We start from the raw sequence: 12,602 nt of genomic DNA, 5'->3' as shown, positions 1-12,602 counted from the left end.
GTCTGTCAGCGGCCACCTGATTGCACCAGAGGATCACCACACTCTTCAGCACATCCAGGTATATTTTGGTGTTGATTTTCAAGCTGACTTCGAAGATGTGAGGTGGCATGATGTGGCCCTCAATTGAAACCACATAAAAAACATCACCGTGGCAGCAAACTTTGTTTTCATCACCCTAGACACGTCCCTGTTATTCGTGGAAATCCATTCATGTATTTTGAGGGTGCTGGCAATGGTCCTGTTGTCATAACTTAGATCGGTAGAAAGCATGAGCTGTACTGCGGCGCATCTCCGATCTCGCTCATTGAACATTGTGTCGTTTTCAGATATGATAAAAAGCTCCTATCGCTCCTGGAATTTATAGACAAATGGCAAACTAGCAGATGGCCCGAAACAAAGAAAGAAAACCGGTTTTCATCAAATGGAAATGAAATCATGTCCTTTTCTAGAGCGACAATTTTATCGTTCCACCCCATAATAATGTGTGTTAGTATTTATTATTAAAAACAACTCTATTTATAACGATATGAAAATTTTTTTTCATCTATAATAACTTGTAGCTTTCATTTCTACTTTTACTTACCCGCGGCACACTAGTAATCATTTCGTGGCACACTAATGTGCCACGGCACGGTGGTTGTCAACTATTGGGATACTCAATCCTCATTTCAAATATTCAGAACGGTAATTTGTTTCAGGCAATTATAAACATCTTAAATATAAATTTCACCTGTCTGTTTAAATGTATGTATGTATGTATGTATGTATGTATGTATGTATGTATATGTCAGATAATGTCATATGCTACTGGTCCATGTAACCCAGTATCACCTGCCTAATGGTCGGGTCACCGGCGACTAAACTGGTTCCTCCACCAGATTTGTTTGGTTAGGAGAGGTCTAGTCTCCCTGAAGGATTTAAAACAAGACCTTCCAAAAGGCGAATGAACCCTTTTTCGGGATCAACAGCCAACTAGCATCGTGTTTTTGTGTGTGTGTGTGCATGTGTGTGCTGGGGTGGAGAGGGCTCCCGTAAGCCGTGGCGAAGACAAACTTTCTAGGAGAAGCAAATCTCTGATTTAAAAAAACATAAAGCGGGAGACCAGTCCCCACATTAGGCAGTTTAACTTGTTGCTGGCTATCTTGCTCTTGCTTGTTGCTGGATCTCATCATTTTGAACCGAGAGAGAGACTTAGCTGTCATACAAAGCTAAAACTCTGTAACATCATCTATGTATTGATACTCCCTCAGGCATTTGTCTATTAAAATGGTCCTGTGGCGATGGAAGTCATTTTTGGGCTCATGGACACTTAAAGTGTCTGAGGGAGTGGCACTCGTCTGACAAGACGTTGCAATCTTTATCATGTATGTATGTATGTATATATGTATGTATAAAACTTTCAACAGAGGCGACGGATTTTCACGAGATTTGTATCGTTTTGAAGATCGACCCTTCAGACGACAAATATCGAAAAATTGGCTAAAAATTCCTTCACCCTCAACTGGGCATTTTTCTACAGGGAGGGGTCGCTTTTTACGCTGATATTTTACAAAAGTCATCGCCTCTTTTCGATTGTCTAGCCTTAATTTAAACATTAATCACTTCTAGTTTGGCGATGGGCGCAACAGCAAAGACATCACGTTTTTTATGTTCTTTTTCTCCTTCGCGGTACGGGTTCGAGACTGACTGCCTACCTACTACCACTTTTTTTTTTGCTCAACACACACCTCCAAACACCCGGCCAACGCCGGGCAACCAGGCTAGTAAAATGATATTTAAAAGTATTTTTCTAGATAATATTCCAACCAACGATAGAGCTCCACACAAGTAACGCCAGCTGAATAATTCTAATAAAGAGTACAACCAAATACAGTTGAGTCCGCTTGTAACGTTACACACGTTTACACATGTGGACCGAACACGCTGTAGACTCAGTCGCAAACGAGACAAAAAAATAAGAGTTTGAACTCGCTGTTTCTGGTTTTAAGAAAATACCTTTCCCATTGTCTCGTCACGCGCGACTGTTCGTTATGCCTGAGACGTCACCTACGTCTCTAGCATGGTTGTCTTCTTTAACGTGCTCATCAGTCGGTGCACATATTCTCTTTATAGTTATTTGTTTGTTTGTTTATTTTTCTTTACCGTGACATCACTTCGCACACGCCTCGGCATTTGCATACAGCCACTAAACGCGCGTACTTGTTTAAAAAAATGTTCGAGGATGAATGCTTCTATCATATGTTTAACTTGCTCCCCTGGCGAAGAGATGTAGCACAAAGCTGAAGTCTGGCCTGCAAAAGATACCCTTGCAGTCATGTCAGCTTTCCCCAGTAGGGGAGTCTCTGATGATTAGCAATAAACTAACTCACTCATCTTTAGTTTTGTCTATGTTAAATTGTATTAAAGCATATGAGCACACTGGAAATGTATACGTCTTTGCGCGCCGGTGCACTCATAAAAGTGCCTTAGTTTACATGTAATAAAACACAGGTATTTGACCAATTGATGGTAAGGTAAAAAAATTGAATTTCTCTAAGTCGACCATCAGAAGATCTTAGTTCATGAAAACATATATGGTGCATCTTTTAAATAAATAATAAGATGTACTTATATATACGTGTTTGTGTGAAAATATTAAATCGCTAAACTCTTAAACTACTGGTCATATAAGACTAAAATTAACAGGAAATACTAATCATACACTAAGGATGGTTTATAACGAGTAAAATCTTTTTTTTGGATGATGAATAATGCCTACGTATGTCGGCAAGTTTACATGCAAAATATTAATTTCAACTTTCCGACATATTTCTATCATTTTTGCGCATGCGCAAATTCATTCATAGCTAGAAGTGGTTTAATTGTAAATCTTTCTTATCTATCTGTCGATAGCTCAAACGGTAGAGAATGCGACTGGATCGCTAAGTGTTTTAGTTTCTATCCTAGCTGATAGCACCAAATCATTTTTTTTCTCAATCAGTACTATATATTAAGCACTAGCGTTGGGACGATTAATCGAAATCTGGAGTCGGAAAAATCGGAGCTTTTTGTGGTATCGGAATCGGTATCGGAAAAAATTGAGCCTGTTTTCCGATGCCAAAACCGATTCCTTAAATTGTCTTTTTTATTTGATTTTGGTTTAAGAAATATCTTCCACTGCTTGTATTAATAATAAAATAATAAATATTTATTGATTTAAACTTCCAGTAAGACTAAAATCTCTAGCTCACTCCCCCCTCACAAGTTGTTTTAACATTTGTGAAAATGTATGCACATTTAAGATGTGTTTTTACAGCAACCGGGACAAAATAACACTTTTATAGTTAAATATTTAGAGATCTATAAAGAATCGGAATCGGTAATTGTATCGGAATTTAGTACGGAATCGGTAATTGTATTGGATTCGGGAAAAATATTGGAATTGTTCCATCACCATTAGAAAATTGGCTCTGTAATAATAAATACGAAATCTGCACGAATGAAAATATATTTAAGCATATTTTAGGACCGGGCAATGCCGAACGCCCCCGCTAGTCTATAATACAGTTCATCACCATTTACGGGATATATGCCAGTGTTAAATTCTTTGATAAGTTGTATATTATTTTGTGTTTACAGCCACAAGTGATGAGATGCACAAACAGACCAGACTAGATAATGGTGTACATTTATACACAATAAATAAACATCATTTGAGCTTATAAAAACCTCAGCTGACACAAACGGGTGCATTATCTATTAGCAGCAAATACAATACGCGTAAGTATACAATTTCTTAGAAAGGTTTTATAACCTGAATCAAGTATAAAAATGCACTTAACGTAGTCTGAATACGGAGTCAAACCAACCTCCAATGAAACCAAATATAATTGAATCCATTGTTAGAAAAATGTTCAAAGGTGATAAAATTACGAAGATGAATGTAAGTATTGTATGGTTATCTCCTTCCCATGGCGGGAAGATTTTGTAATGTGGTTGTTACAGTTTCACTCTTACGGACCCAACACGTTGTATGTAGACTCGGTCGCAAAGGAAAATGGTAACGTGGACAGTTTTTTTTTTCTTGGTGGAGGAAAAGGTATTATTTTGTTATTTCATGTGACCAAAACAGCTCCTCGGTATTAGTTTTACAAGTTACTTCAGAAAGTGGAAGTAGGAGAGAGAGAGATGGGGGGGGGAGAAAGAGAGAGAGAGCAAACTTTCGCTGGACGTCAGTAGCCATCTGTCAGCAGCGGTATCTTTTTCTAGTCTTTCTTCTGTCTCTCCTCTCCTCCCTTCTATCTCCTTGTTCCGCTCCCCACTTTTCTCGCTATTCATCCCTCTATATATGTATTTGGGTCAGTGACGTCATGCTTACGCAACGTCCAAATGCTTACCCCATTGTATTATAATATTATAGAAGATCGAATTTATTTATTCATTTGAGGACTGTTATCCTTATCTTCATTGTTTTTGTTTCACCACGTTTCGGCCAATTCATCCTTTGGCCTTCTTCTAGTGATTAACCGCGACGGGATAGAAATCTTGAGTCTCGTAACTGTATCCCCAATAAGTACTGCCCTTCGAGACCAGTGGCGCAGTGGATAGATGCGTTAAATCTCTACAGTTTCAGGTGACCACTGTCTGAAGATAGCGGTTTCAATCCCACTCAAAGCAAGCCAGAGGATTAGTTGCCCAAAACCTGGAGAGACAACAACTATGGAAGGCAGTAATTACTAGGAATACAGTTACAAGACTCGGCATGCCTGTCCAATCGTAGTTAATCTCTTGGAGAAGGCCAGAGGATGAGTCGGCCGAAACGTGATAAAACAACAACAACAACTATGAAGATGAGGATAACAATCCGCAAATAAATAAATAAATAAATAAATAAACAAATTACTCATCTCAAAGGATTCCAATAAAAAAGGCGTAATTTGATTTGAACTCTGTCTACAAAAATGTCTGAACAACGTCGTTTGTATTCGCCAGCAGGGGCGCCTAAGGCAATCAGCAATATACTCACCGCGTCCCAAAAGGTGAGAAGGCAAAGTCTGACACGGTGGATCTCCTAGAACTACACAAACCATATAAGACAACAGAACAAGCCACCTTAACAATGGTCTCTGGGATCCTGGATATGACCTTAAACTATATCCGATGGTGAGGCTCCAGTTTGTGGGCTTTGGGGAGTGTGGAGCCACCCTTTAATTGCCATTGATCCCAGGTCCACTCTGACCCGGAGTGGTAGTACCTGTTAGGGTCCCAACTATGGGTTAAATAGAAACCGACTTGAGAAAAACAAATATATTCTATTAAAATATTTTTCTTCAAAATCACTGGATTCGGCATTAAATAACCTGAAAAGGGTTGATATGCCGTAAAACAAAAACAACCAGCCAGCCAACCTTCACTTAATCGTCAAATCAAACGTTAAAAATACATGGCTAAATATAGTTTATTTAGTCCCCTCTAGGCCTCAGTATTTAATCTTAAACTATCATTAAATTTGGTTTGTTTTAATTTAAATGGCGGTGGATGGAAAATTTTTAATTTTTAATTTTATTAAAAACAGTAGAAAATGTTTTGCATTACTCTGCTTTTCATATCGTAAAATTCCGATTTTTATCTGGAAAAAAGCTTGATTTTAATAGATTTTAATTCGTTTTAAAAACAGCAACTACTTGTTTGTTTTTCAATTTTTTTTTTTTTTTTTTTTTTTTTTTGCCGTGCCTAGCTAAAACTGTTCCTGATCTCTGGAATGAATCTTCCTATTCTATAAAAGTATTAAAAAGGTTTGCTTTTTTTATTTTGCCACGTGTGATTGTCTTCGTTTACCAGACGTTTTGAACACCCGATGCCATTTGTTTTAAAAATGTCTCTGTCCGTTAATTTCCGGAAAACTTCGTGAATATTATTGAGAGATTCGTGTTTCTATTGCATACAAGTACGATACTGAAAGGTTTTTTTGTTTGCTTGTTTGTTTGTTTGTTTCCAGATGTGCCATTCCCGGTTTACCAAACGATACTTACGAAGTACAAAGTGAAGCTCATGCCAAACTTATCAAAGAATACATTCCCGAAGAGACGGTGGACGGAAAAGACGTCTACAGAAAATGCCACCTGTTTGGTAATACGACTCTCCAGGGAAATCAGACCCTCGATACCTGCAACAAATGGGTCTATGACAAATCAATATTTGAAACAACACTCACAACCGAGGTAAGTACATCTGAAATATTATGTTTCGGAATTTTTGAAGTGAGAATTGTTAATTTGAGTTTTTTTGTTTTTATCGTGGTCGTAATTCTCACAACGTTTCGACCAGTGTAACTCCTCTCTCTCTCTCTCTCTCTCTCTCTCTCTCTATCTATCTATCTATCTATCTATCTCTTTCTCTTTCTCTTTATCTCTTTCTTTCTCTTTCTCTCTCTTTTTATATATATACTAGCAAAAGTACCCGTCGGTGACTAAGTTCAAAAACAGCCTACAGAAAATGGACTTTGATTTATGACAGTATGATAGTTTATGAAAAGAAAGGGTTGTAAAGAGATAGCTTCGAATTTGGGGGTATCAAAACTAAAGCAAAATATGATGAAAGTAAAAATAAAATAGATAAACCCCATAATTTATCATACCATACCTGTTCACACTGAAACACTTATCATAATATTCTGTGAATCTATATTAAAAAAACCTTGTTAAACTTTGTGACATATTTCCATTCTATGGAGGCCAGGCGCGAACGAACACCCCATAATTTTATTATACCATATTTCTTCAAACTGAAACACAATTATCAAAGTATACTTACGCAGATAGATATGAAAAGTCTTTATTAAAGTTTGTGCCTATTTCCATTCTATGGAGGCCAGGCACGAACGTAGACCCCACAATTTTATTATACCATCCCTATTTAAGTTAAAACATACTTATCAAAGTATTATGTACATCTATATCGAAAACACATTTAAACGTTTTTTTTAATTTTTTAATTTTTTATTTCCATACTTTGTGGTCCAGGCGCGAATGCAGACCCCACAATTTTAATGAACCACCGTTCTGCCAGATCAAACATATCCATTCCTGTGTCTCGATACATCTTCTATATCATTATATGTAATCAGCTTTTTAAAATAGGTAACCATATAGAAGCCTATTCGTGACCACACACACACACACACACACACACACACACACACATTCAGCTTTATATTATAGATAAACATATATATATATATATATATATATATATATATATTAATTTTTAGTATTCCGAATTATACTGGGTCAATATAATTCATTAATCGTTCATATACCAATATACCAATAAATTTTAAGCCAAAAATGAGAGATGACTTAAAAAGTAAGCTAGAAAATTATCATGTTTCATAATTGAGCATTCATATACTGTTTTAACAAAAACCAAGCCTTCAAAAAATGGGTTGATAGCAACAAAAAGTGTATTTCATTGTTAGGTACAATTGGTTCAAGACCATTTAGACAAATTCAAACAATATGTCGTTTGAAAATTTTCGCAAGAACAGCCTTTCTTCAGACTTATTAAATAAAAAACACTTTAACAATAAATCATTAAGGAAAAAAAATTCCTTTATAAGGAAAAGAAACAAGCGGGAACACTTTACCTCTGTCGCATATTGGCAAAGTATTTTTTTAAAGATTTATATATCTACCTATTTTCGTATCTTTATTTATATTCAATTTTTTTTTAAAAATAAAGATACTCGTATTGTTACTTATTTTCAAAATGTTAAGCTTTTATTAAGAACATGCGTACATTAGTTTCGGCCCAACATATATATATATATATATATATATATATATATATATATATATATATATATATATACATATATATATATATATCATTATTCGCGCATATTTTATTGAAGAGGATCTTCGTTCATCTTTTTATGATCTTTCTTTCGAATTTTTCTTGTTTTCGTACAAGTATTTTTGTTGTGGGATCCAAAGTTCTTATAAAGTCCCCTAGTTTACCGAACGTTTTCGGTCTCGATTGACCATCGTCAGGGTTGTGCTTCCTGTGCATCCTACTTATTGATTGATTTGTTCTCTGTCGTTTTACTGTTTTTATTACTAATTTACTATGTGTAGTTTCGCCTAATTTGAATGTTTTCCTTTCCTTCCTCTTTACCTTTATCGTGTTAGAATAGGTGGAGAATTCGGCTGCTGTTGTCAAAGTTTATTTTATTAATGGTTGGGTTTTTACTTTTTATTATTAATGCTTCTAGCATTGTTAGTCGTTGGTAATTAAAAAAAAAGAAAAAGAATTAAAAATTCAATATATATATATAGAATTATTTTTCATGCCTAAAGACGTTAGTGTTTCATGCTTACGTAATCATCAGTACAGGGGGGCGATAATTCCTGCCAGTCTGGACGGAAGAAATAATTCAAAATTTTTCCTTATAATGTGGTTTTATTTGTACTGAACTATATAGCACAATATGAAGTATTTCCTCGAGTCCTGTTAGTAGTCATAGTAGTAGTAGTAGTAGTAGTAGTAACAGCAGCAGCAGCAGTAGTAGCAGCAGTAGTAGTAGTAGTAGTAAAATCTCGGAAGGACAGACAAGTGATAATATACGCGACTGGTTCAGTTTAATTAATTTAATTGTGTTCTTATTTTATCATCTCTATGAGAGGTCCAGCAATTATCTCAATCGTCCAATGACGTAAGACATTCATATTGATGTTTTAAATGGAAGGGAGGTATTTTACGTACTTTTTTTTTCTAACAGGATTATCGTCCCTATGATTAAATGCAAATAATAATTTTGAATTTTGAACACAAGCCTCGTAAAAAGTTTTAGAAAGATTTTTTCATTACAGTAAGCAATATGATTATAAAATAATTGCAATAGTATTTGGATTATATTAATAATTCATTTTTCTTTTTTGTTTTTTTAAAAGAAGATGAAAAAATATTTAACCAAAGTTAAGAGATGCCTGCTTACGCCATCTTGAAATTGAAACTGTAACGCGATATCATTTGGATATACATATTCTATTACTTGTGTTAACTTATAATTGAGTTAACTGCCAGATTTTAAACTTAACCTTTATCCTGCCGACCGTAGAATTTACTTTTCTCACTGTACGTATATATTTTTTAAATTTGTTAAGCTACCTGCATTATGATATTAAATGCAAACTAAGCTACACTTGTTTCCTAGACCTTTTTTATAGTCTAACTAGCGGGGGTACCCGGCGTTGCCAGGGTGTTTGTAAGTGTGTGTGTTTTTGGGTAAATGAAAAGAAAAACGTTGGCCGGGTGTCACGGGTGTTTGTTTGAAAAAAAAACGAAGCCTTGACGCGCAGTTGGTAAATTATAAAGTGTGAAAAAAACGTGCGACGTTTAACGGCAGGTGCTCGTTTTTGACGAGTTAATGACGTCAACTTTGAGTGGGGGACAGTGTTTTATTCATCGCGAGTCTGTTCGCTTCTTTTTTTATACGAAAAAGCTTAATGCATATGCGGCGATCGAAAATTGTTGAACATTTACCTTTTCAAAGTCGGGAAAATTAAATAAATAGGCGACCCCGGTTGTTAACTCGTAGATATTATCATTTAGGCGCGATATAAAAAGTTTTAAGAAGTTGTGAGGCGACCGGCGGTTCTCGGAAAAAAAACGTTCTTGGACATACACGAAAACGCACACACACACACAAACATTCTCGTTTTCATATTTATAGACTATCAGGGGTACCCGGCGTTATCCGGGTGTTTAGAGGTGTATATGTAGGAGAGGGTGACCCTGTTTTAATATTATAAAAAAACACGATGCTAAAAAAAATTGGAAAAACATGAACACAGTAAAACATCGAACAAACGTAAAAAAAGGGGGGGGAATAGGTGTAAAAGAGGAAAAAAAGTTTAGGTAGAAAGATAGGTTCGAACCCGAAGCATCGAGGCTAAGGCGAAAAAGAAGGCCCGACATGTTACCCCTACGCCAAAAAAACATACACTTAATTACGGATAAAATTAAACCTATAAAAACACTTGGAGATGGTTGAAACTTACGTGATCGTTTTTTTAGGTCAAACATGACGTCATTGTCGTAGTAGCAGGATGACAGAAAATGAAGGAACGAATTTTTCGGCACCCCTCCCTGTACAAATCTGATTATTTTAGGGTGAAGGAATTAATATTTTTAGTTAATTTTTCGATATTTGTCAGGCGAAAGTTGGTACTTAAAAATAATACCTATGTGGCGAAAATCCGTGGCCCGTGTCGAAAGTTTTGGCGAGACATACATACATACATAAATACAAATTCACTATTTATCAGCTATTATCAATACGAAATCATTGTTTAAAGGCTATTATTAATTCGTAATCATTATTTAACAGCTAATGTAAATACATAATCATTATTTATCAGCTATTATTAATACGTAATAATTATTTATGAGCCCACTTTAAATAGGTAATCATTATTTATCAGCTATTATTAATACGTAATCGGTATTTATCAGCTATTATTAATAAAATGTTAATGTTTGTTTGTAGTTTAATCTTGTTTGCCATCGAGAATGGCTTTCCGATCAAGTCTTCACCGTGTTTTTTGCTGGTTACCTCGTCGCCATGTTGGGATGTGGTTGGCTTTCCGACCGGTAAGTATGAAATTATTTTCATAACATTTGAATTAATAGAAATTTATTTAACAATAAAATACATTGAAATGAAGTAACAATAGTAGTTATCGTTTTTTATCTTGTTACTTACGCTGTTTAATGTATTTCCCCCTCCACTTCTCTCTTTCTCTCTCTCCCTCACTCTCACGTACTGAATGTCTACGTGTATCGCAAAAAAATGTAGATTTTAATACTACATAAAATTATACTTATATATGTTCTATAATAAAGGAATATATATATATATGTTTTTATATATGCATATAAAATAAATCATATCGATGTATATATATAAATAGGGGTAGGCTATAGAAACAAAATTTTTCAAATAATTGCCAAAAGTAGCTTATTACCTTCATTTATATGTAAATAGATGGGAACAAGTAATTTTTTTTCAAAACGGGTCAAAATTGGAGAGTCGCTGGCCCCAAACGTGATTTGACCACGTCGACGCGTGAAAATGGCCCAAATTTCGCCCCCGAACACACTTAATCATTTATCGAAAGCCACAGGGTGCATTTTTTGACTATAAATGCATTTGTATCATTAAATCTAACATTCCCATTGGCTATCCCACAAGTATAGGGTTTTTAGGGTATCTCAGAATTAAAAATTTGTGTATGTCTATATAATAAATTATTTCTATGTATATTTATATACATATATATATATATTATGTTCCTGCATGTCTGTATAAAAATTCATATCTATGTATATTTATATAATAAATTATATTTGTGTATGTCTATATAATAAATTATATCTATGGTCATTTATATAATAACTTATATCTATGTATATTTATATAATAAATTATATCTCTGCATGTCTATATTATAAATTATATCTATGCAAGTCTATATAATAAATTATATCTATGTATATTTATATAATAAATTATATCTATGTATATTTATATAATAAATTATATCTATGTATATTTATATAATAAATAATATCTATGTATATTTCTATAATAAATTATATATATATGCATGTCTATATTAAATTATATCTATGTATATTTATATAATAAATTATATCTATGTATATTTATATAATAAATTATATCTATGTATATTTATATAATAAATTATATCTATGTATATTTATATAATAAATAATATCTATGTATATTTCTATAATAAATTATATCTATGTATATTTATATAATAAATTATATCTATATATATTTATATAATAAATTATATCTATGTATATTTATATAATAAATTATATCTATGTATATTTATATAATAAATTATATCTATGTATATTTATATAATAAATTATATCTATGTATGTTTATATAATAAATTATATCTCTGCGTGTCTATATAATAAATTATATCTATGCAAGTCTATATAATAAATTATATCTATGTATATTTATATAATAAATTATATCTATGTATATTTATATAATAAATTATATCTATGTATATTTATATAATAAATTATATCTATGTATGTTTATATAATAAATTATATCTATGTATATTCATATAATAAATTATATCTATGTATATTCATATAATAAATTATATCTATGGTTATTTATATAATAAATTATATCTATGTATATTTATATAATAAATTATATCTATGTATATTTATATAATAAATTATATCTATGTATATTTATATAATAAATTATATCTATGGTTATTTATATAATAAATGATATCTATGTATATTTATATAATAAATTATATCTATGGTTATTTATATAATTAATTATATCTATGCATATTTATATAATAAATTATATCTATGTATGTCTGTATAAAAATATGTGTCTGTATAGTTATATAATAAATTTTATCTATGTATGTTTATATAATAAATTATACCTATGTATATTTATATAATAAATTATATCTATGAATGTTTTTATAGTAAATTATATCTATGTATATGTATATAATAAATTATATCTATGGTTATTT

General features: G+C 32.7%; 1 protein-coding gene across 3 annotated transcripts in view; it reads left to right on the top strand.

The window, feature by feature from the left end:
- Positions 1-12,602, top strand: part of LOC145247513 (organic cation transporter protein-like) — a 128,699-nt gene that overhangs the window by 54,017 nt on the left and 62,080 nt on the right. For all 3 annotated transcript variants that reach the window (XM_080109329.1, XM_080109328.1, XM_080109327.1), the window contains exons 2-3: positions 5,978-6,200; positions 10,529-10,632. In XM_080109329.1, coding sequence (XP_079965455.1) covers positions 5,978-6,200; positions 10,529-10,632 — 327 coding nt within the window. The remainder of the gene's footprint in view (positions 1-5,977; positions 6,201-10,528; positions 10,633-12,602) is intronic.

This window comes from Euprymna scolopes, chromosome 25 (genome assembly GCF_053919585.1).
Source record: "Euprymna scolopes isolate OS-2025 chromosome 25, ASM5391958v1, whole genome shotgun sequence".
Classification (NCBI taxonomy): domain Eukaryota; kingdom Metazoa; phylum Mollusca; class Cephalopoda; order Sepiida; family Sepiolidae; genus Euprymna; species Euprymna scolopes.
The sequence above is the reverse complement of the archived record's forward strand: the minus strand, read 5'-3'. Positions and strand labels throughout refer to the sequence as shown.